We start from the raw sequence: 26,984 nt of genomic DNA, 5'->3' as shown, positions 1-26,984 counted from the left end.
GCTTATTGATTGAATTATCGAGGATTTCTATCATCAGTAACTCTGTAATATAATATTTTCATATACAGCAAAACTGGCCAAGAGTCATTTGGACCTCATAAAATACTTCAATTAGATAAGGAATGCTCAATATAATCGAAATAAAATAAGTGAATAAATAATTAAGCTGAAAAAAAACCCTGTTCAACATAAGCAGAACATCGAGATAACAGAGTTCGACATAGTGAGTTTCGACTGTATTTGTAACTTATTTTGCTATAAATCTGATTTAATGTAATTAAGTCTATTAAAATTAAGACCAAGGTACAGTAATAAATCATACAAAGCCAAGCAAAATTAAATTTTGTAAAAAAAGTTCGAACTAGAATATTCACCTCTGATCTGATACTGTCTGACAGACTGCCAGCCATTGAAGTGGACGTCTCTGATTCTCCGATATCATACGGGCTGCAGCCACTGTCTTCCAAATCAAATGTAACAGAGTTTCTTCCCTTCTCTCCCATGACACCACTTTTCATAATACCTTCTGGAAGCCCCATTATCACCGCATTTCGAGACAACTTGGCCCTATCTGTCTCAAATTTAGTATCAGACACTGACCTACCAACACCATGAGCAACTTTCAGTTTCGGTCGCTCCAATATCGAACGCTCACTCGAAGTATCTAACTCGTCCGAATTTAAATCACAATTTTCCGTCTCCTTTAATAATGACACTAAACTAGATTTTTTTGAAATCAAAGACCTTGGCCTTTTACTTCCCGGTTTTCTTCTCTCTCTGACACTTAACGATTGTCTATCATTTGAGTCAGACGTACACTGACCATCACTGTCCATTTCAAGTCGAGACAATGTCCTAGACTTCATCTTCGGCCTTACCCTCTGTTTCAACCTAACACTAGGGGCACTTGATTGCCGAACTAGCTTTTCTTGACCTTTATCTTCACTATGACCATTAGCACTATTTCCATTTGCATTATTAATACATTCAACTTTTATTTCAACACCACTTTTATTGTCAGATTTGTTGTCAAAATTTTGTACCTCCAAAAGTGTACCATCCTTTTCATTTACGGAACTTTCTAACTGACTAGACTTGGTTTTGTTCTGAACAGAATTAGCCCTGAGATCATGAATGTTTGCACCTGTTTCTGCTAGGTTGTCTTTGTCAGGATTATTCAAACCCATATTGACTAAACTCTCCTGACTTTTCCTCTCTGGTATTGTCTGCAACTTTATGAGTTCTGCTGGAGATTCATTTTCACGCGGAGAAAATACCTGAGATGACTCACCATGATATATATCAATGTTTGTGTCATTAGAAATACTGTCATTTATTTCACTATCTTGAGTATCTTCCTTTAATTTCTTAAATTTTTCTAGGGTCGGAATGTGTTTCTTGTGAGCTACATCATGTATGTTATTTTCACCAAAGTTAGGAATCGGCGGTCTTGACCTAATCCGGGATTTTGGTAAGGTGCTTGAGCCACTTTCTTTAAAAGCTATTTGGCCTAAATTTTCTAACGAAATCTCATGATCCCTGTGAGACCAATTGGATTTGCATTCTTTTTCACCTTTATCATCAAGTTTATCATGCAACCGTTCACTTGTCATAACTTCACACAAATGATCATTTGGCATATCTTCATGCAAACGTTCATTTGGTATATTTGCATGCAAAGCTACACTTGGCATGACTTGATGCAAACGTTCACTTGGAACAAGTTCATGCACAGATTCCGACATTTCAGAATCACCTTCAAAGTCTTCATGTTCAATATTAGTAACAGCACTCATTACACTTTCCAAATCACTGTTGTCATCCTTAAAACCCTCAGTCAGATCAAGATTGCTGACAGATTTTCTTATTCCACTTTGTCTAAACATTGTGTGCCTAGTCAACAAACTCTCATGTTTCTTTAAATGCTTTCTGAACAGATCCGAACTCATTAGCACATCCACCCTTGATGAAACCTGTATTTTTCGGACAGGTCCGGGACTTTTCTTCATGGAAACCTGGGTCAATCTATCAGGCGTATAAGCTCGCCTAGGACTTGATAACGATACTTCACTACAATCGCTTTCACAATTTTCATTTATTCTTTGCACAGTAACATTTCCCAAACTTGACTTACTTCTTCTCATTTCAAAATGTTCGCAAAATTGGCAAGTAATTCGATCACCATTCTCGCTATATGAACATGAGCATTCTTTATGCATAGTGCTCTTTTTTTTATACCTATTTTTTGCCCTTGCTATCACTCTGTTTCTATAAGACGGTGTCCTTTCCACCCTTGGCTTAATGGGACCAGATTTAGCCTCAATCTCCTTATCTCTTACACTCTTAGCATCAGGTCCAAATTGTTTTCCTTCATTTAAATCCATTTCATTTTCATCTCCTTTCTTTCCGTTGTATGACTTTCCCTCAATATTTTGTTTATTTCTGAATTCAACACCTTCATCTTTGACATTTTTACTCTCTGTTTCCGAAGCATCCCTTTCCAGTGCCTTGTGTCTTCTTGTTGTTTTGGCATTCTCCTGATTTGCACCAAGTTTGGATTTCTTTTCCATTACACTATCGGTTAATCCTTGTATCACATTAGCATCAAATGCAAAGAATGTATTCTCTGGGAAATCAATGTTTTTCACATTGGTTTCATACGATCTTTCATTATATTCATTAGGATTGTCATCCACATTTTTATCAACATCAACATCATTTTGATCAATAATATCTTTATCAAGTTCTATCTTATCACAGACTTTGCTTTGATCACAAGTTGCAACACCCACCTTTTCTTCCCTTTGATCTATTTCAAAATTCGGTGTTCTAGAAATGTTTCGTTTTGAGTTATGCCGTAAATCATTAAGAAAACCTGAATTATGTCCCACCTGGTGCATTTGACTAGATAGCTCATCAAGATCATCAATACTTTTTGACCTCTGTTTGGTCATTTTTGATCGTAAATTACTAGTTTTCCGACCAGATTTTGACTGCAAAGATATTTGATGGTTGGAAGATATATCAGAAGAGTTTTTACCCTTCTTTACATTTTCTATAATTTCACTAAGTTTGTTAACAGAGTGACTTAAATCTTCAGCATTCTTTGCTCTTTCAAATCTTGTCTTTATATTATTTGGCACTATTGGTGAAACACTGTTATTTACATTCTCAGAACCATACGGAAGAAAAAGAACTCGTTTTGGAACATTGGGCAATTTTCTTCTTCCAGTTGCAGAACTTGGCCTGCTGCTACAACTTTGCGAATCATCTTTTCCATCATCAGAAGCTTTCGTTGTATCTTCCAAGTAATCAGAATCATTCATACCTCCAACTGGTGAACTTTCATCACCTCCACTTGTGCCAGTTCCCACTTTCTGAGCACCCGGATGAGTTTTGGGTTCTTTCAAATTTAAGGAGGGATCTGATTTCCGTCTTGAATGAAATAAATCACAAATACGGAAACCTGTTTTCAGACCACTTTTATTATCCATCTGCTTGGCACTATTACCAGCTTTATCCTTTAAACCTGGACTAAAGTCATGAGTTTTGTTGCTCATCTCGCTTTTTGTCCGTGACTTTTTGATTGTGGACCCTTGCTTCAGGCCTTTCTGTTTCGTGGGCAAAGGGGGCTTAAAAGAATCATAAGCAGAGACAACAGTTTTATCAAGAAACACTGGTTTTTCCATAGGCTTAAATACTACACCATTTTCATCACTTTGACAATCATTTTCATCATCTAATGGTTCAATCCAGTCTTCTAATGGTTTACTGTAATCTTTAAAAGATGTTACTGATGTGTAAGGATCACTAGAAATGTTTGAGAAACTTTCTACGGCTGTAATCGCTATTCTATGCTTTGTCAAATTATTCGGAAATTCGATCACAGATTTGTATGGGACACGGTATTCCTCATCAGAATCAAATGCAGGGGAACCGGTAGACATATATTTCTGCAAGGGAAAATGCTTGCTCGATGCCATGTTGAATGTTTTTACTAACTACTGGAAGAGAAATGGTATTGGAAGAGGGAATCATTTCAGACGAGAGATGTTAGTGAAGTCTGGCAGTGGAGGTTTTTCGCAATGGGAGTCATTTAGGTTAATGCACGATGAAACACTCTAACTGAGTGATTCTTGGGTCCCTCATTCTTTGAATACATGTTGTTTTAGCTTTGTTTCGTGACTGTCTGAAAATAGAAACAAAATAATGTGAATATTTTATCTACAATTATAAGACTATATATTATATGTATGAGTACTTTCATTTTCATTCTGTTGAGCGAGCATATTCAACAAAATTATAAAACCTTAAATAAAATGAAGCGTTACAATAATGATGTATTATAAAGTTTCTCTCATGTATGTTTATTTAATATGTAATTTTATTAAATAAGCTTTCTTAAATTGATGAAAAAAACAAGCCTTCGCGAGGGGGGCGGAAGTCGGGCCCTTTACCCCTCCTAACAGATATATATTTTTTCGCTACTCAGGTACAAAAATCCCCTTTTATTTATTTTTTTAAGCACTGACATCGAAACATTTAGAAAATATAGCAATAAAATGCCATTCATGAAAATGTCGAAAAGGTTTGTTGAAAAAATGGTTTGAAAACAAGTTCAACGTTATATGAATCATGTAAGCATTTCCCCTTAACAACATTTTTTCCCCTATCAAAGGGCCCATCCAACGCTGGCATAAAAGTTGAAAAAAAACACTTAATATGTTATTAATCAAAACATTTATTATAATACTTTCAAAGCAGGCATAAATACACTCTTAGCAAAGCAGCCACTTTTAAATGATATTCTATGGATAAACCAAGATAAAGATGGATCAACATTTTATTGAGGTGGATGATAACTTGGCTTCATCGCACTTTGGCCGATCAAACTGTATTTGGCTCTATTTCTCATTCATATAACTTTTTTCATTGATCTATATTAAAGACATCTACCAAGTTTTCTCATCATATATATTTTGTGCATGCGGGGAACGTTTTTTTTGGCATGCAAAATTGTTATTATCCTTGCTGGGTTGGAAGCCATAAATAAGACTCTGACAGAGAAGACTTTTGCAAGAGATTTGTCTGGCATTTTTTAACATAACTGCTGCGACCTAAAGAAAAAAAACACTTAAAACTGAAGGAGCGGTTTAATTTCGTTCTCTTAATCAGTCTCTTTAGCGGAAGCATTTTTCTGCTTATAGTACAGAAGATCCTGAAAATTTTACATTTTGCATTAAAAAAAAGTACATTTTACATCATGGAAATATATTAACTGAACATTTTTAGAGACAAATTAAGTACACAAAGTTTAATTTGACCGTTTTTTTCAGTTATGGTCTAGGTAAATGATTAATGATTGGGCAGTTGCAGACACAAAAATGTTAATAACCACATACCAAAACCACTGGCATAGCTAGGCCAGTTAAATTAAAAAAAAAGAATGATGCTAAAAAGTTTTAAATGCCATTTATAAAAATCATAAGCAGGGCCTGGTCTTTTGTGCCTACATGGAATATCGCCAGTGTCAACTTAACAAATTCGGCACGAGGACTGCAAGATTTTAACAGAGTACAGCTCAGGGAGATATGTGTAGGAAGATATGTGTAGGTATAGCTATGAAGATTAAATTAAAACTATGTTGACACCGCAATGTCGGATGAATCTTGCTCGTGCACCAACACACTATTGCTATACACATTTGACACAAGTTTCTTTTCTGTTTAGTAGATATATATGGACTTCCTGATTGAAAACAACAAAACATTTTATTAATTGATTAGCAATCTTGCCAAATGTTTTTAATTTCCTTTTAATTTAATTTCGACTACAAAAAAAGTGTTAACAGCTTGGGCATACTTTGTACTGGTATTCTTGGCACTTGATATCAGGAAATTATGCATTCAATGTGATTCCAATGATTAACACACAAGTTAATACAAATTATATTTGAACTCATTTTGCTGTGAAAATCTATCTCATAATTTAAAATGGTCCAGAATGGACTAAGGAGGCTCTGGTGTCTATATTATACATAGGATGTCACTCATTAAGCATTTGTCTTTCTTTTTCGGGGGGTTCATTTCGTTCAGGGTAGCTAGATGTTTTGGTACCAAAGGTTGATGCTTAATATAAGAACCATTTGGTAGGGCCTAATGCCGCATCACATACAATTCTTTTACTCAACCCTTAATAGTTCAAAGAGGAATAATTCAATTATTATTGGAGTTGAGTTCAGCTTAGAATTATTTCCCTTTAAATATTTTTTTAAGGTTTTTAACAAACATCTTGTTTTTTGATACCATGTCGATCATAATTTTATGCGACATTTGAAATATGTTCAAAAGTTATTTGTTTTTATGTCTGAATCTATGAAACCTACATACCAGTCGCTTTCATTTTTCAGTAAGATGAGACCTTGAAACGTGTAATGCCTTAACGCTCAACTTACAATACATTCAATACAAATAATAGGTTTTGATTAAACTATTGATAATCATTAAATGATTACAAATCTGTTTTTAAACCTTTTCCAACCATGTATAAAGAAGTCAAGACCATTTATGAAATCCACTTTGATATGCTGTAATAACCCTAGGATTAAAAATTGACCCCTGGTCAGTAGAACCTTCGTTAAACCAACTTGACATTTTAACCTTTTAAAAATCAGCATGGCGTTTAAAATTAAATTTGAATTTTAAGAAAAAACCTTACTGTGTGTTTCTGCTTATTATTTCCAGGAATCAACTTTTGTTATACCAAACTCGACACATTGTAACTTCCCTAACAGTGCAGTAATCACTCCCACCAAGGCTGTTATTCAATACTGGTCTTAATTGGATCCAAGAACGATGTAGCTAATCGGATTACTGGTCATTAAAGGGGCTAGACACCAGCTGGTCCAAAAATTTAACAGTGTTTGTATAGAATTGTCAATGCGAGCTAGTAGGAGTCCGATAATACATCACTTTACATGGTTAAAATAATAAACACAACAATCATGTTGCTGTCTCATCTGTGTTTACCCGTTTAAAATAGCACATAATGGTTTCCCAGTTTAGAGCATATCTGTTTAAGAGTACAGATAAATATACTGACACAATTTTGAAACTAACTGGGATTTACAAAGAAGACAACCCTAGCAAATTTTGAGTTGGAACAATGCCTTCTACACAACGATATCAATTTTATACAAGTTTTTGACAATTTTCTTGCAATTGAATCATCCTGGAGTCTTCAAAGACTGATCAATAGAGTTAAATATCATGTGATACATAGATAAAGATTGTAAATTATCTTTGATTTTTTTTCCATGCTTTAACCTCAATTCACTTTGAATATGTTATTAAACCACCCAAAAAAAGAGAGGAAGAGAAAAAAAACATTTGAAAATATTTGTTTATATGGCTGAAATCCAGCTGTACTTGCTCATTGTGGCTGAGAGATCAATTCTGCTTGTCAGGGGATATCACTGCGTAGGAAATTGATGTTAAACTGCAGCTGATTGAATCAAATCTTGGATAAGTTATCCAGAGTCTTTCGATAATTGTCCGACTTATCCAAATTTTATACAATCAGCTGGAGTGACAGGTTATCTTTTGGCCAGTAAGCAAATTCAAATAATTTGATTGGTTAATGGTTACAATTGGATGAATACTGTCCAATCAATAAACATTTTGGCTACTTTGAACCTCAAACTCACCACTCAAGAATAAACTAGTTTTAAACAATTGGGTTCATTTTTTTAAAGGTTTTTTTAAAAAAACAAAACAAACACAGATCCACACTATTGTAATTTAATAGTCCCACAAAAATCATACATTTTTTTCATTCCCTTACTTAGCGGTGGCTGCATGAGTACCATTGAAGTGGTTGGTGATTAGAACTCTCGATCAGAGGGTCAAAGATTGGATCCCTGCTCAGAGCATCATTGATGATCAATAGAAGTTATTCAGATCCAGTGGCCTCTTTTTTCATACAGAATTTTCTGCACTCTTACAGATTGATCCTTTTGACAATTTTTTTATTTTTTGTCTTTTAATGAGCCAATTTTTGTGTAAATGTCTGGAATCCAGTGATATAAGACTGCTGACAAAAGATCAAATCACAGTTTATCCTATTTACATTCCAAATTTGATGTTTAATGGCAAAAAGTGTTACTAAAATGCTTTCAGAAAAATAAAATTTTCAGCAGTTTACAATCAACTGCGATCTGTTCTATTGTAAATTATGATCTAATCCGCCATTGGTGCCAAAATCAGTAGATAGCTCAAAAAATTCAAAACTGACAATCTGTGAGAGGGCAGCTTTAACATCTCAGATGCCATTAAGTTATTATTTTTTACACTCTCTACTGTGCTTTCATCTTTAAAACTGGCTAAAATTCACTTCATACCATGGTAAAAAAAAAATTCCCAAAATATGAAGATATGTCACTAAGAAAATTTCACTTAAGGACTAAGATTTTTATTAAAACAGGCGCCATGAATTATATAGTAAAATGTTTTGGTTCTAAATCACACTAGTACCATCTTATTAGCTAGCATACAGCCAAAGATATTAAGGTCAAGAATTTTAGTTGAAGATTTAAAAGATCCATTTAAATATATATAAATATTGAATTGATATGAATTGATATTTCTTTCCAGCTGCGTCTTACTTACTTGACCCCCCCCCTCCTCCCCCAGGTCTGGGAATAGCGGGGACTTTGACTTTCGGTCCAGCAAACCCCGGGTAAAATCCCTGCCCTGTGGAGACGAACTGGTGGTAAAATCCCCGCCAAATGCCCCCGCGCCCGAGGGACTCTACGTAAGGCCTATTTCCCGCTTTTTTTTGCGCAGACAAAACACCACATTCTCCCGGCACTGCGGGCTCACCAGGAAGTTAAAAACACAGCCCATTCCAGGGCTATCCCCGGTATACCCCTGGACCTGAGAGAGCCGTGGTTACAGTTGACTCGTGCATATATGATACTACTTCTTAAAGATACCAGTTTGAAAAATTATACAATCGTTTATAAAAAGGTTCAAATGTATACAGCAGGTTTCAAAACTGTTTATAAGTTTGTAATATAAATAAACATTCTTAATAACTTAAATATACATGTTGCTAAAAATTGTTCATCTTTTTAATGTAAAATAAATCATACATTATCTATTCTAACCTTTATTTCCAACACATTAATTATAATTACCGAGTTCATACGATAAACAGATACATCCGAATCAAAACTAACAAAATCCGCTCTAAGTGCTGACAACATTTGATAAGAAATGTTAAATGCCGTATATTCCAAAAATGACAGACGGTAAAAATAAATTACCTACAAGGACTGATATGGCAGATTAGGTTCATAAAGCGGCCTTTAAACAGTAGGACTATACCCCTAATTCTATGTAAATTCTATCATTTTCTTATCAAATCTCAAATAAGGTCAAGATGGTTTTACATAAGAGCCAATTTCAAATATCTTTATTGTAAGTCTAATAGGATTTATTTTAAGAATTATTATGATGTTTGATAATTTCCAAATATCTTTATTGTAACACTAATAGGATTTTAAAAAATGTTACAATGTTTGATAGTTTCTATATAAATGATTTGAATTTTAACAAGAGCACCAGAAATGGATACCAATGCTCTACAAGACCTCCGCTCTGGTTATCATCATATAGGATAATAGTCTGATTTGAAGCTCTGCACGAGCTTCTCTTTCGGGCATTTCATTGCAACCAAACCAAGGTGATGCACACAGCCTAGTCAGCCCCCATTTAATCGGGGCTGCATGAACCCCCTTTTCTTCTCTTAATCGTGGCTGTATGAACCCCCTTTTTATCTCTTAATCGGGGCTGCATGCATCCCCTTTTCTTCTCTTACTCCTGGCTGCATGAACTCCCTTCTCTCTGTTATGCAACATTTAGATGTCATTTAAAAAAAATATTTCATCGTTGTTGGGCAGCCAATTTTGGGGTGGCTGAATTTATCACTTTTGGCTTTGCAGTGGAGTCAAGCCATAATGCAGTAAATAGGTGCGGGCAGACCTTTTAACTCAAACACCTCCCTATACCAACTTTTTTCTTAATTTTCTAAGTCAAATAATAACAAGGGGCATAACTCATTTCAAATAATGACAGGCCTAAAAAATGTAACACAAAAACCCTAATGGTGATAATATCTTTAAATCTTTAAAGAGGAGGGATAAAGTGTTGATCATTGAAGTCGAAGGAGTTGAACATAATACACTGTGCACTAAAATTATTACGATTTTCAGGGCATCTATAACAGCGCAAGTGTAAAACAAAATTATCCCACTTTAAAAGTGAACAAGCATGATATGGACAACGCAAAGCTAGCTATGAAAATACTGCAACCCTTTTTGTTAGAAAAAACAAACAAACAAAAAGGTATGAAGTTCAATTAAAGCACATGTAGCGACTACATGTAAATAAAATTATAAATGATATTAAAAATTACTTGACGTAATTATAACACACCTACCCTTGCATATTAAGCACAGTGCAGATATATTCCAGGTAATTTAAATAAGTAAAATTCCAACCTAGTCCCCTATATTTTCATTTTAACTTTTCCTTCAAAAAATACTTAAGTAAGACTGTCTTAATTTAACAACTAACCCAATTCTTACTGTAAACACCTATTAAAAATTTAAACATCTAAACTTATAATCAGACTTAAGAAATAATGTCAAATAGATAAAAATCTTAATTCCTTAAGGAGCATATAATGGTATTTCAAATATTTGTGCTGAAGTTTACCGAAAACTTGGAATTCAATGAACTTTCAGTGTTTTATCTTATGTTAAGTTTACAAACAAAGATTTCGTAATGACAAACTTGATGAAGATGAAAGGGACCAAATAGCAGTGGCGTTTATATGCTTTGGATTTAGAGGGGGCGTTACTTTCTATACAGGGTAATGGACACATTCCATAGAACCAAAAACTATAGTATAGTTTGAAGCTGCAATCTCATATATTGACCATTTAAGACAAATAAAAAAAAATGTCCGGGAACAAGCCAAATTTTGCGAAAATGTCTGAGAAACAGTAATATAGACTGCTGATCAAAGATCAATGCAGTTTTTAAAAGTAAACCTTAAAAATTGATGTTTTAATAATGGCTAAAAGAAAAACTTGATAACTCCTTCATTGATTTTCGAACATATTTTTGAAGATCAACCCGAAAATATTAAAATATTAATACTGAACAAACTAATTTCTATATTTGAAGGAATGTGTACTTATTTGCCACAACTATTTGCAAATCATTATTAAAATATTTATTTAACTGCCTCGGCCTGATTCAGACACCGATATTATGAAATATTACGAAATGTCCAATACATTAAAAAATATTATAATATCTAATAGGGAACAGACACATTAATTAGCAAATAATTCCTTTCAAATATCCTTTCCACAATGTACTGTAACCCACTCTGACATACATATCTATAAAGTAAGCCATGAAAAAAATGACAAATAGCTCGAATACAAAAATGCACAACAAAATAGTTTAATACCCAACTGAAATTTGTACAACAATGGTAATTCGACTATACTTTTGTCAACTATGTCAATTGCATCGTAATCAATGCTTGAAATCTGATACCCTAGGACATATATACAATAAAATGTTTGTTATAGATGTTTCTCCCCAAAAAAGACAATGCAAACAAACAGAAAACACTTTTACTATTCATGCATATAGTATTGTTTAGCCTATTGACATTCTGAACCAAATGTATTGAATTACCCCCCTTGTTCTGTACTAGACGTATCATATTACCTCCCTTGATTGATTTTAACATATTTCCTTTTTCGTCTGTTTTTATTAGGTATTGTATTCCATGTTTTATGTCAAACTAACTTTTTACGCATATTAATGAAAGAATTTTATTATTGTACATACCTTAAACAGATATTTGATAAATAGATAATAAATAAACAATAAAAGATAATCCCTTTTAATATTATTAACTCAATGGAAAGAAGTTCATGTTGAATTTTGTATTTAACAATTCAGGAATTTACCGTAGCAGTAATAAAAACACTCATTCTTCTTTTGAAATAGTATATATGCTGCCCCTTCATAATACTGTATTAGATTATTAGTAAAACATTAGTATGAACATTTTCCAATTACTTAACAAAAAGCCCATTGTGAACTTTTCAGTGATATTTCATGACATCAGTGTAAATATGTGACTTTCATCTTTTCTAAAACATATTTTGTACCTGTATATATATGTTCAGTTAGTTTTGTTATTGTGTTTTCTTGATGCATGTTTGGTGGGGCGCTATACACCCCACCCTCATGGTTGTTTTATACGAATAAATTTTATGAAAAAGAAAAAAAAAGCAGTAATAAAAACATTTTTCAGTCAGAATGAAAAATAATATTGATATTACCGGTATGTCTCAAAAAATAAAATCCTTTTACCTGCAAAATGACCAAAATCCCCTTTTTAAACTTCTAAACAGAATTTAAATCCCACTTTGAGAAGAATAACCTTACTTCTAAAGACCGTAAACAAGAAATGATTATTTAATACTTTAAGTTTAAAGCTACTAATTTTAAGTACATTTAAAATGATAAGCATTCTTACATGTTACCAAATGTGTCATATAATAAACTCCAAAACAAACAATGGTCGATACCCACTAATAATCGTAAATCTACGATGTCTTAGCATTGATTTGGCATCCTGTCATCTGAAATCTTTTGACAATTGATCTGGCATGTAAAGTTAATCATGAACTTGTAAAGCCCCCCTGTCTATGTTTTTGAATTTAATTCTACCCTCTTGAACTGTTTAATCATGATGTACGTAGATGCTGTATGTAAAAAAAATTGACATTTAAGGTGCACCATTTAGTGCATTGCAAAAATAATTATATGATTTGTGCACAGGTAAAAAAGTATAAGCAATATTTTGGCGCTTTTTCAATGTAGATTCATTGCCTCATAGCTTTTAATTGATAATTTTTGTTTATAAATACTAATATTTTTTACCTGTATGTAAATCATATGCTTTTTTTTTGTCCTGATAATCAAAGTCAGATGAGTTGAACATGATAATGCAATTTTTCTTTTTCTTTTTGCATCAACTTTTATTTTTTTCACATTTAAAACATTTGGATAAAGTATGTGTAACCCCCTTCCTCATTTTCATACCAAATACTCTCATGTTTTCTTACCTAATACTGCGCAACACGTAGTTTTTAATGAATTCGAGATTCCTATATATGATGAGAGTCTGCCCAGGGAAAGGGGTTCGATATAAGCCTTTGGCTTTCTCCTTAATATTTTACTTGTATAATTATCAGGGCTTCTAAATGTTTGAAATCTCTGTCTCTCCGGGCTCGCCCAATTACAAACAATGTTTGAGTATTTCAATTTCTAAATTTTTATGTTATTTCTATAAATCAAAGTTTTATGCCTGAGGATCACCCAAATGACCCATCTCAACCCGTTCTACTGTGACTCTCCACCCACCCCCAATTTTGCATCTTTTAATTCATTCAATTAGGTCATATACCATACTCCATGTATTTATTATTATGAAAAACATTTTGCAATCGTTAACATTATAAATATATTCTGAATTTTTGGCAAGAGTATCTTCCTATCGACTCATGCAAAATTCTCATCCACTACGGCTAATGCTTAATTGTAATAATACAATTACTCTGCTATGGTTTTAAATCTCTTGAGCCGAAGGACTATTGACTTATTAGTATACTGTTACACAAAATTGAATCATATAAAAAATAATTGACTATCGGCCAAATGTTTGGGTGTATCCTGAGTTTATGATCTTTGAGAAGTTTAAAAAACAACGATTTATCTTTGAACATCGATTGTTAAAACAAACTCATCTATTATACAAATCTTTCAATATTTGTTTGCAAGATGACAAAATCTACTATTAATTATACTACTGTCTTGTCGCCCTGCTCAGCAGACGACAATTTGAGCAATTTTAAGGGATGTGTTCCATAAATAAGCTAGTTCATCATATTCATGTTAAACTTCAATGTCTATTGATTACATACAAATTTTGGTATCACTTGAAATCTGTTTTTTTGTTGTTGATTGCTAATATTCAAAATAAATGCCCTAAGGCCAGTTTAAATTATTTGCTAGAATTTCATCCCTGCCCGCCCCCTCATTTTTCCACAAAAACCTTAAATATACATGACTTAAATAAAAATGATGACTTAAAGCTGAACTCTCACATATATACCATTTTTACAACTTTTTTTATTTTTTGTCTTGGAAAGAGCAGGTTTTTGCGTAAATATATGCAAATCAATGATAAAAGACTTTGACAAAAGATCAGATCGCAGATTTTCATATTTCCGTTCGAAAATTAATGTTTTAATGATTAATGGCTTAAACAGTTTACTTACAATTTAAGAAAAATGCATAAAACATCAACTTAAATATAAAAATCTGTGATCTAATTTCTGTCACCAGTCTTATATAATTGGTTTCCATAGATTTTCGCAAAAATTTGTTCGTTCCAAGACAAACAATAAAAAAGTTGTCAAAACGTTCAATCTGTGAGAGTGCAGCTTTAAGGACTGTATTTGCTGAGTGGTCCTGGTACTGTCCAGGAATGCCGTTTATTAATACATGTACCTATGGTGTCGATGTATAACATTCACTAGTGAAAAAGGAGACTTTTTCGATCATGTTCATGGCTCATCTAAAATTACATGTATATGATCCCTGATGCAGAAAAGAAAGAGCATTAACACATATTCAACTTTGAAACAGTCATCTAAAAACAATAAGAAAATGTCACCCCACTACCCAATCAAAAAACAAATTTGGATGAAAATCTAGCAATTAATTTATTTTGGCCTAAAGTGCATCATAGATAAGGTTAATACAATTTTTATTTTAGCTCTTTGTTTAAACATAAATCCAGGTATAGGTTATGGTTTATTAAGTAATTTCTTCGTGAATAAGTAACCTAAGGAAGCAGAGTTTGGGGTCGCAGAACCGAGCTGGACAAGTGGGTTTCCTCCAGGCACTTTGATTTTCCCCAACCCCAACATTTGGGACCAGTTTTTGAAAACATTGGGTCAAAGAGAATGTTTATAAAATATTAATATATTGTGAAATCATTTATATTCGTTGGCATGAAATTTCGTGGTTTGCCGAAAATTTACAATTTCGTGGGTACTTGAATTCGTGGTTTTTCATTTTTGAAAAAAAATCGAAACTGCGATCATCCTAGATCGTCTGCATTATCTCGACGCGCTGGCCCGTGATTTCCGTCCTCTTCGTCACTCGGTTTATGACACTCGCTAAAGTGGTAAGACATGCCAATTAGTGCATATACACATGTCAGGTATCGATTTAATTGGAAATTAAGGTCCTAAAAGAAGATGTACCCTGATCATAAATATGGATAGGCGAAGCCATTGAATACCAATTAAGGATTTTGCAAACTGTGAAAACACCGAAAAGGTCCGCATATTTGAGTAAGCATTCCCAAAAGATAGCTGATGTTTACAAATTCAATCACTTTTGAATATCATCTTATTTCATATCAAATCATTTCAATATTTATTCACACGTTTTTGTTTAATAAGTATTATGAACACGTTTTGTACATTGTCACGTTGGGTGCTCAGTAGCCAACAATGTAATCGATTAATTATTTCATTAAAGAAAAAAATCGAAAACCGACACTCATATATCACTCACATCTTGTTAACCGGGAGATTTTCATGAATAACATACGTTTAGGCACGTGCTTCTGTCATTTGGTTCATAAAAACACATTTAAATGATTTGGTTTATAATTTGTCAAAGGCAGATATAATATATTAACAGAACAATTATAGAAAGATATACAGTGAGACGGATATTTACGCTGTATATTGCGGCCTCTGGTACAAATAAACTATGTACATAACATGGCAATTGAAAAAGTGAATAAAGGGTCTTTATTTCGTGGGATCTTGAATTCGTGGATCACATAACCCACGAAAACCAAGAACATTAATGCCCCACGAACATTAATGATTTCACAGTATATAAACGTAATAACTTGAAAATTGTTCCACAATCATTGTTAAATAAACAAATTTTAAAAAAGTTTCGAGAAATGGAGCCAGGCATTCAAAGTATACATATTTATGGGTCGGACACCTTAAGAAGAAAGCATGCATGTCAAGAATGCATGAACAATGACTTTCAGATAACACCTGAGATTTATTAGGCAAATCAATTATTGCATGATCGTTTACAAACACAATTTTTCTCTGTCATTTTTTGTGTACCATTATCCTGAAGTGTTGATTTATCATGACGAAGAAAGACGCATTGTCATCAAATAGAGGTCTTTAAATAAATTATCTACTAACTTAACAGAAAGTTTCTTTAAAACTGTAATGTTTAAGACTATATTTTTTTATTGGAAGATAGCTCCCATTTCCTCTTTGATGCAGCAGTTAAAATTTTGAAACATTTCATTTTTTTTTTAAATTTAATATATTATGGAATCACTGACATAACTTCCTTCTATGGCTATTTAGATTATTTTGAATGCTCCTGAGAAAGATTTCATCAATTTTAATATTCATGATAATAATTTAACTGTCTGATTATTTCCATCATTTGCCAAGCATGCTAAGGATCAAAGGCCATTTATTACTCCTGATCTTTTACCAATATCGGACTTTGATTGAGTTTTCTGATCAAATTTATCTTAATTTCTTAATTAATATCAATTCAAATTTAAAAGTCCATAACATTTCACAAATACAAACAGATTAATTGCTAATTACACGGACATAACTCAACAACAAGGCAAGTAAGTGAGAGTAATCGGACTACCCCCCCCCCCACTTCTTTTTTAAGTATTGTTACAGTATTGTTTTTTATGTCAATATGGAGGAAAATTTCAATAAAACATTCCGACATACACCATTTCAGACTAAGCAATAGCCAGGAGGATCCTCAGCCCCCTGACCCCATTTAAAGGGACTAGACACCAGACTGACCAGAGGATACAATTGCGAGGAAATAAAAAAAATGTTAAAAACATACATAAATGTTTACATCGTTGTGTACAACACGTTCAATATTACATACATGATACCGATGTTTCACATTGCTTAATTAGGACACCTGCATCTTTTGCTGTTATAGCGCATTTTTCCAATAGCATCAGTGTACTTATCTGTACTCATAAACAGATATGATTTTAACTGGGAAACCATTATGCAGCGCAAAACAGATGAGACAGCAATTAATTGTTGAGTTTATTATTTTAACCACGTAAAATTATGTATTATCAGCCTTCTTCATAAGTTTGCATTGACATTTTAAGGTTATGTGTTATGAGGAAATACTGTATTTGCCTATTTTTGGTTACCATCTGGTGTCTATAAGTCCCTTTAAATTATATATTTATACTTGTATACATATCAGTTTTAGTTGAGGAGGTGCAAATCTAAAGATACACCCAATGTCACACTTTCTCTTACGCCAATAAACTCTGGATTTGCCTTTGGTTTCTTTTTCATGTGCATAAAAAGCTAGCAATCAGACAAAATAGGTCTTTAACTTATACAAATATAAATCATGTTGAAGTTCTTATTTTTTAACAGTAAAAAAAGCAATAAATACCCAAGTAAACGCCAAAGTGTCAGCCTGATTACCTATTTAACGAAATATCTACGTTACACTAAATTAGTCAGCAAAATTTACGTTATTGCTATGTCATAAAACCGCTTTTGAAAATGTTAGCTCTGATATAATTACTTTTCTAAGTGGTTTGACACTCTATATAATTTATTTTGTTTAGGATATAATCAAATTTACGCAATTTCGCCAGTTCAACTGAAAATACCCATGGCTGTTTATGTGAGAGAAGGAAAGGCCTCGGGGATCAAACTTTAATATGATCTACATGTGATACCATTTTGTTGAATTAATTCGCGCTGAAAAGGACACTGTTGTTTATTCTTTATCAAGTTTTATCAAATTTTCATCAACCTTAAGCAAGAGGTTTTCTTTTCCCATCTAACCTTTTGATAAAAAAAAATGATTCCTATATTGACCTCTACATTTTAATACCTTAAAGTGACTAGACACTAGATGATACCATTGCAAGAAAAAAAGAAAATTGTCAAAAACTTACATAAAATTGATATTGTTGTGTACAACGCATTTAATCTTACCCATGAATGTATCACATTGCTTTCAATACATGTATCTTTCACATTTTTTTGCGTATTTTTCTAATTGGAAATTTACTTGGTCTGTCTACCACACAATCCCAGTTAATCAAGAATTAAAGTCGGTATTAAGGCATCTATTCTAATCATGTGACGTTACACAAGCTAAATATACACACCATAAACATGCAAACCATTATGTGCTTTTTTCAAACGGGTTAACTCAGCAGAGACAGCAACAAAAAGTTCTTTTAATAATGTTATGTATTATCGGCCTCATACTAACATTTTTGCAAATCTTGGCTTGTTTTGTGGAAATAAATATTTGCCGATTTTGCTACCATCTGGTGTCTAAGTCCCTTTAATGTATAAATAAATGTCTAAATGTCAATTGCACCATTTTTTTTATAAGAACTGCTTGAAAAATCATATAATATTCTCAGACATAAACTATAAGCATAAGAAAACCTTTTTTTTCTTATTCTTTTAACATAAATAAATAACAGACATCAACAATTAAATAAGTTATAACATTCAAAACTATGAGAAAAATCAGTTGAGAATAAAAAAATAATAATTACCAATTTTATCAGTAATAACATCCAAAACCCTAAAAAACCTATCACAGGAAAGGAACATAAGTTACATTATGAGATGTATTAATATTTGGTCAGACAATAATTTACGCAAAAATCTATCAAAGGGATAAAAAAAACACCAATAATGGCTGTGAAGTCGGTATTATCGAGCCTTAGTTAATGATGTTTCTGCATCTATAGACTAAACAAGTCAATAAAACGACAATGGATAACGCCATGGTGTCCCAATAAAGGTAAAATCACAAACTGTTTATAGGGCAGTTTTTGTTGAGAAATCTCTGGATGATTGTATTGTTACAAAACTAGAGTTTATATATCAATGTTCAATGTTCAAGTTATTTTTAAAAGCAGTCTGGGTTTTTGGAAGCAGTGTGGGGGTGGGGGGATGGGGATGAATTGTTACCAAGTTGCCCTTTTAGGAAGCAGATTGGAGGTGGGGGGATGGGGATGAATTGTTGCCAAACTGCCCTTTTAGGAAGCAGTATTGGGGATGGGGGATGGGGGATGGGGATGAATTGTTGCCAAGTTGCCCTTTTAGGAAGCAGTATTGGGGTGGGGGGATGGGGGGATGGGGGGATGGGGATTAATTGTTGCCAAGTTGCCCTTTTAGGAAGTAGTATGGGGGTGGGGGATGGGGATGAATTGTTACAAAGTTGCCCTTTTAGGAAGCAGTGTGTGGGTGGGGGGGGGGGGGGGGGAGGGGATGAATTGTTACCAAGTTGCCCTTTTAGGAAGCAGTGTGTGGGTGGTGGGAAGGGGATGAATTGTTACCAAGTTGCCCTTTTAGGAAGCAGTGTGGGGGCAGGGGGGAGGGGATGAATTGTTATCAAGTTGTGGTTGAACAAAGCAGTGTGGGGATAGAAGGGTTGGGTATGAATTGTAACCAAGTTGCTCATATACAAAGCACTGTGGGGGTGGGGGGAGGGGATGAATTGTTACCAAGTTGTGGTTATACAAAGCAATGTGGGGGGAGGGGGATGGAATGTTACCAAGTTGCCATTATAGGAAGAAGTGTTGGGGTGTTGGGAGGGGAATGAATTATAACCAAGATGCCCTTTTAGGAAGAACGGTGCGTAGGGTTGTTCAGAGAGGGGTGAAGTGTGAAATATATACATTGACGCATCGCGGTAGTTCCCCTTTCTAGAAAGAAAATACCATGCCTTCTATTCTTCCAGGATGAAACACTATGTTCCCATGTACCAGAACTTAATATATCATACTTAAATAGGTTGTATGTTTCGTATTGTTTCATTTCCAATATCGCATAGCTTTTTTAAGTTTAATATAGGGCCATTATTGTTCCCATATACCGGTACGTAATAAAATCTAAATAGGTTAATAGAGGGTACATTTTTCCCATTGGTGCGTTAGAAGGGGCATAGCTAGACCAGACCAGGCCTGGTTAGCTTAGCAGTTAGGTGTGTACTCCCAGTTCATCATTTTTTAACAAGAATTCCACTTAATCTTGGATTAAAAAAAGAATAAAAAGACAGCAAAAAACTGAAGAAGTTTTAAACACATTTTTTGGACATTTTTTGAAACACCATTTATGAATATCATTTGCAGGCCAGAGCTTATTATATAAGTGCCTACATGGAGCTATGCCAGTGGTTGGAATATTAGGTAGGTTTCTTTTTAAGTTTTACATAATTTGCATATTGAAAAATAACTTCTTTATGGAATTCATAAGTTGAAGAATAGATTAATAATAAATTTATAATTTCTCAATGAATTAATTATAATGATATTAAATAATTTAGGAATCATAAAGTAAATTTTTTATACTATACTATTCAGTATTTAAGTGGCACAAAATAGGTTTACCAAAAAGTAAAAAAAAAAGAGTTTAATTTTAATGTATCATTATGTTGAACTCATTTGAGTTTGATAAAAAAAACACCCAAAAACAAGAATGATAATAATATTTTAATGCATTAAATTTTAAAACCTACATTTCATTGACTAACTTCACCTCAAAGAATTTTAATCTGGCTGAATCTAAGACATATCAAGTGTCCTGTTCCAATAATTCAAAAATTATTTCTACTAATTTGACATTAAAGACCCTTTTAACCTGTATTCAGAAAAATACATCTAATTTCGTTTTCACAATGTCAATTATTTGACTCCATAAGAAGGTCTTAAGGTCTAACCAAGAATACTTCAAAGTAATAAATAGTAATTTATCTTTTTTTCGGTTGATTTGATTCGCTGTTATATGTCAGTGTTATTTGACGATTAATGAGCGTAAAAATACAAGGTCTCAGAGTATCATAGCATTTCAGTACAGTAAATTCCCAGTAATATTTTAACCAAAACAGACATTTATAGCTTAGCTACTGTGAATTATATAAAATAAAAAAAATGCAAGGAATTTAATGGAAATTTCTAGTCAAGGCCTCACTGGGTCACATTAAGTCTAAAATAATAGATGCTCAATACAGGATAAAGGTTTTGCCATATAAAAAGTCGCAAAAAAATCTGTTCAAGTACAAGGACTTTGACTTGGGTCATAGTGGGCTGTGGGTGCGTTTTAACAGCACACAATTGATCAATTTTTTCCATCCAAAACAACAATCATGAATGCTGTCCTTGCTAGAATTAAATATACTTTTAAATTATATAAATAACAATTTCTACAACCAATTTCATATATGAAGAAGCAGACACTTGAAAAGGGAGACAACTTCTCAATACAACGGTAATGAATGTCAAAGCTGCATGTAGTAGCATGTGAGAGGAAATTTAATTCAGGAAAAAAGGGATCTATACCTGATAGTCAGTACTTATTAAATCAAATATATGTTTTGAATTCTGCACCTGTCTATATCAATGTGGCATATTGTTACTCTTCATTTGAACATCAGCTTCGATCAGTGGCAGATTTGGAATAAAGGGAGGTAACTAGATAAACAAAGATAATGGCAGTCTATACTACGCAATACCTGTGAAGATAATTGGCAATTTTTTAATTAAACAGCTACTGTCACTTAAGTTTTGAGCAGTCTGCAAACCAATTGACACCAAATAATATATACTTTATTTTATTAATTAACATCGTAAAGACTACTGGTAATGAAAATTTCACTTTTGTTTCTCTGCAACTGAAGATGGATGCAACCAAATATGATACGAGAAAACAATCAAAATTGTCTGGCTAATCTAGAGGGTAGTGGTCAGTGTGAGGTGACTACTTTTCAGAAGTAAGCTAAATGGTGTTCAGTTCTCTACAGAAGTGAGATAAATGGTGTCCTTTACAGAAGTGAGATGATTGGTGTCCTTTACAGAAGTGAGATGAATGGTGTCCTTCACAGAAGGGAGATAAATGGTATCCTATACAGAAGTGAGATAAATGGTGTCCTTTACAGAAGTGAGATGAATGGTGTCCAATTCTCTATTCAAGTGAGCTAAATGGTGTCCATTTTTCTACAGAAGTGAGATAAATGACATCACGTAGTGTACAGAACAGAAATAACTGATGGTCAGTACTCCACAGAAGCGAGATTAATGGCATCAAGTACTCTACATAAGTGAGCAAAATGTTATTCAGTACTCAACGGAAGTGATATAAAAATGACGAGTACAGTAATCTACATAAGTGAGCTTAATGGTGTCCAGTACTCTGCTGAGATGTGAGATAAATGATGGTTAGTACTGTACAAAAGTGAGATAGATGGTGTCCTTATCTCTATAGAAGTGAGATAAATCTTGGTCAGTACTGTACAGAAGTGAGATAAATGGTGATCAGTTATATACAGAAGTGAGATCAATGGCATCTAGCATTCTTCATAAACAAGCTGAATGTTCAGTAGTCTACAGAAGTGAGTGAAATGATGGTCAGTACTGTACAGTAGTGAGACAAATGTCATTCCATTCTCAACAGAAGTGAGATCAATGGCATTTATTACTCTACAGAAATGAGATAAACAATGGTCTGAACTCTACAGAAGTGAGATAGATAAAATGGCATTCTGTTTTCAGCTTTACAGAACAAAATTAATATCAATGGTGTTCAGTACTCTACAGGCCAGAGTGAGAAGATGATAAGTGTCAAGCATCTTACAGAAATGAGATGAATAGTATATGAACTAAAAGTTCAATAGTGTATCAATCAGTGGCAAGACAGAATTAAGATACAAAAATAATTATGAATTGCAAAATAATCATTGAAAGCATTAAAGCTGCACTCTCGCAAATTGATAGTTTTGAGTTATTGTTTGGGTCTCAGACTCAGCTCATTTTGGCATCAGTGCCTTCACTTCTGTCATACAAGATAACTCTCAATAGATCAGATCTCTATTGTTTTTGTAAACTTTGAAAAAAATCATCAATTTTCAAACGTAAATATTAAAAACTGCAATCTGTTATTTTGTCAGCAGTCTTATATCATGGTTTCCAGACATTTACAGAAAAATTGCCTCATTCCAAGACAACGAAAAATAAAATAAAAGTTGTCAAATCAATCAATCTGTGAGAGTACAGTTTTAAAAAGGATCGTCCTCCAGCATGTGGCTTGTAGACTTTTTTCACTAAATTACTTCTAAACTGTTTCATTTTGAATCATCACTTTTTCAAGCTTATTTACACTGATCTTATGTTATAATTTATGGTGTTCATGCACTCTCTCTTATTAATAGTTTATTATTAAAACATATATTCATAAAATAATGTCTCGAGTGGCATTATCAACCATATTTTACCCGGTATCATAGTTCTAAGTGAATGACCCCTTTATTATGATTTTTATCATAAGCCAAAGTTTAAGTATTTGAACAAAATTTGCAAATCTTACTAAACGCAATATTTTTGACACGCTTAAGTAGCCTTAACGTCTTTTATATGCCTTAGAGTGTACTTAAAATCTTCAAAATAGCACTTGTGAACTTGTTTAAAATCTTAACAATGGCACTCTGGCCATTTTTGATATCCGATAAACACACTTTCATTTCTTTGCTTTGGTAAATAGGAGAGACTTGTTTGAAAGGAAGTTGTCTTATGATTTGAAATCTTAAACAAATATAAAAACAACGGGTGAGACAAATGGTTAGGAAAAGTGACACAATTTTCATATTCGTTTGAAGTTTTTGCTAAAGTCACCTCCTGCAGAGACCAAACAATTAAAGTTTCCATTGTTAAAAATAAAAAAAGGATTTTAGAAAAGATATTGGTTTGCTTCCTTTATGCTGTCTGTGAAATTAGTCTTTTGGATGTTCAAGCTGAAATTCATGTTCTATTGCTTGGCATTACATTTTTGTACAAGCCCTGCTGTATAAAACCCAGAATTTGAGCAAGCCCGGAAGACAATTTACCAGTGCAGGGCTTGCGGGATTGTGCTAATTTCAACCACTGATTATGATAAATATATAACAGCGCCTGAGATTTAAATGCATATTTTTTCTCTTTTTAAAAAAGAAAGAATTTGGTCCCTGGGGCAATCAGGTTCAGGGAAATGCAGGAATTCACAAATGAATCACAAACTTGTAATTGCAACACAAAATTAATTTTAGGGACGCATGGAATCCTTTTATGAACTTTTCTTTTTAAGCCTGCAGGTATCTTGCGCCTTAATAAAGTTATAAAAAAGTGTCTCCAAAAAATAGTTCCTTCAGTTTAAAGCTAGTTAAACTGTTCACTTTGATATGGCAAAAATAGTTCTTTGTTTCCGCTAACATCACCAAAATAAATAGGGTAGGTATAACTTTTTTTTCTATTTTTTTTTTTTGGAAAACCAGGATTCTGTACCAAACCGTCCTATATCAGGGTATATCACTATTGTAGAAAATTTTAATATAAAATGGTCAAATTTATTATACATTCACTAGAAATTGTACATTTTTGGGGTCAAATACAAAACAGAATCTACACTACGGCAAATAAAGTGTAGGGTCGGGAATACATAGAATAACTTAACTGTTAATGGGCTTTGAGTGTCAAAATAATCTGGAATGGTTTGTCCACCTTTTGAGAAATTACATAGAGTTATAGGGTCCATCGGGTTTGTGGAAACAAACAGATTTTTTTTAAGCCTAACATCACAGAAAAAAATTGCATTGCCACTGAATGTCCTGGTCAATATTTCCAAAGAACAATTACCATCGATTGTTCCATTACCATCCATGCAAGTTTTATTTTCTGGCCGTAAACATCTATAATTAAAAAACATTGAAATCAATAACATTTCTGATACAAATTTCTTACATTAAAATCAATTATATTTCTGATAAATGTCCTTCCATGGAGAAATGGAATGGATCAATCAATATAGGTTCTGATTGTAACCATTTTTATGTTTAAAAGGAATATTTACAATGGTGAGCTAAATTGGCACGCAAGTTTGATTTTATGCAAGAAGAAAGAGTTTTGTTCCGTTTTAAATGTGCATGAATTCATATTAAGAACTGATCTTTGTACTCAAACTTTTTGATATTTAGAACGATAATTATACCAAAATGTGCATGAATTTATCTTTTGAATTAATCTTTGTTAAATGATTTTTTGACATTCTTAAAGGTTTATAATACATCTATACATCTGCATTTAAATCTGCAAACTAAATGTAAGAAATAAGAAAGTTGGGAGTCTGCCATCATACTCGGCTATGTACAAAGCATTTATTGTCCGATTGTTTGTTATTCTTTGCAAAAAAAACCTGCCTAACGTGCCTTTTAAACAAATTTGAGAACTTCAAATATTAAAGAGACAAAATATAATATGGTATTTAAAGAAAAAAATGATGAAATGAAATTGTCTTAAGAAATTTAAGAAATTTTTAAGGGTCAAACATTTTTTTTTTTTTTTTTGTTAAATTATGTTTTTTAAAAATGGCTTCAGCAAGTTTTGAAATTTTTCTGTAGATAGCTAAAAACATGTAAATATATATTTATATTATTTAGATTGTTATATTTGACAATGTGTCTTAATATATATTTCTAAATCAAACTTTTTTACACTTATTATTGAATTGCTTTTAAAACATGCTCGTATGTAAGCACTCCAGAATGCCTTATTAAAAACATTATTTTTATAAATCTTACCTATTTTTGGTCGCGAAGTTCCGCTGAGTCTTCATTTAAAATCCATGATTTTTTTTTTAATTTAAACTCTTTTAATGACTCAACATTAAATCCAAGTATTTCAATATGAATTTGTTATATACTTTGCACATATATGGTTTAAATTACTATTTTCCTAAAGCATAATCTCCAAATAAAATCCAATTAAAACTGCGGGCCAGATCACGGACACTTATTATTAGAATGAAATGGCAAGTTTTTCATGCTCAACACTAAGTACTCTGTCATAATAGACGAACACTTTGTCCAGTCGTTACGATTCGTGTGAAGAACTACAAATCGGGTATCGCACAATAATACAAACAATCCCTACGCTTGAATAAGCATTATAAACTGAATGAATTAATCGCAAAAATTACCCTAGTCGGAATAATCCTTTTGTCGGTGGTAAAATATTGGATTTGGCGATCTTTTCTAAACTAATCATGTGTTTAAATAAAACAGTACTATCAGAAATTTGCTTATTGTTTATTCATTTAGGCTGTTCATATTTGAACTAATTATTGAGCTGAGTGAATCATTATTGGCTTAATAAATCTTCAGTGTAGCAACAGAATAACCGATAGCAGTTGGGAGTATCAATAAAAAACTTTGAAGGGGCAAATTTGAAATATTTCTTGCTGGTATTTAAATCATTTTGTAAGAATTATAATCTTTGTAACACCTGTCCTACAATAAAGATACTCTTAAAGCTGCACTCTCACAGATTGACTAATTTGCCAAGTTTTTTATTTATTGTTTCAGGATCAGCTAATTTTGGCATAAATGCTTTCAATTTAGTCATAAAAGATACCTCACAATAGAACAAGTCTCAATTGTTTGGGAAAATCCTGAAAATTGCAATTTTTTTAAAGCGTTAGTAACACTTTTAGCCATAAAACCACTGGCACCGCTATTGTAAAATTTAGTTTGGAATTATAAGATTTTTTTTTGATTTTTTAAAAAAATGATTCAGTTTGAAAATCCGGTGCCTGAGTGCATAAAACATCAATTTTCAAATGTAAGTATTAAAACTGCAGTCTGACTTTTTATCAGCAGTCTTATATCACTGCTGTTCAGATATTTATGCAAAATCTTGCTCATTTC

At 32.8% G+C, this 26,984-nt stretch overlaps 1 protein-coding gene across 3 annotated transcripts in view; it reads right to left on the bottom strand.

Annotated features, from left to right (window-relative positions):
• Nucleotides 1–26,058, bottom strand: part of LOC128241612 (uncharacterized) — a 64,906-nt gene extending 38,848 nt beyond the window's left edge. For 2 of the 3 annotated variants that reach the window (XM_052958621.1, XM_052958625.1), the window contains exons 1-2: nucleotides 25,860–26,058; nucleotides 375–4,189 (exon numbers count right to left, since the gene is read on the bottom strand). In XM_052958621.1, coding sequence (XP_052814581.1) covers nucleotides 375–3,983 — 3,609 coding nt within the window. In that variant the 5' untranslated portion in view covers nucleotides 3,984–4,189; nucleotides 25,860–26,058. Of the gene's footprint in view, nucleotides 1–374; nucleotides 4,190–12,464; nucleotides 12,540–25,859 lie in introns of those variants that run through there. The other variant, XM_052958624.1, reaches the window with a different exon arrangement.
• Nucleotides 26,059–26,984: the final 926 nt, after the last annotated feature.

The sequence above is a fragment of the Mya arenaria genome, chromosome 7 (assembly GCF_026914265.1).
Source record: "Mya arenaria isolate MELC-2E11 chromosome 7, ASM2691426v1".
Classification (NCBI taxonomy): domain Eukaryota; kingdom Metazoa; phylum Mollusca; class Bivalvia; order Myida; family Myidae; genus Mya; species Mya arenaria.
The sequence above is the reverse complement of the archived record's forward strand: the minus strand, read 5'-3'. Positions and strand labels throughout refer to the sequence as shown.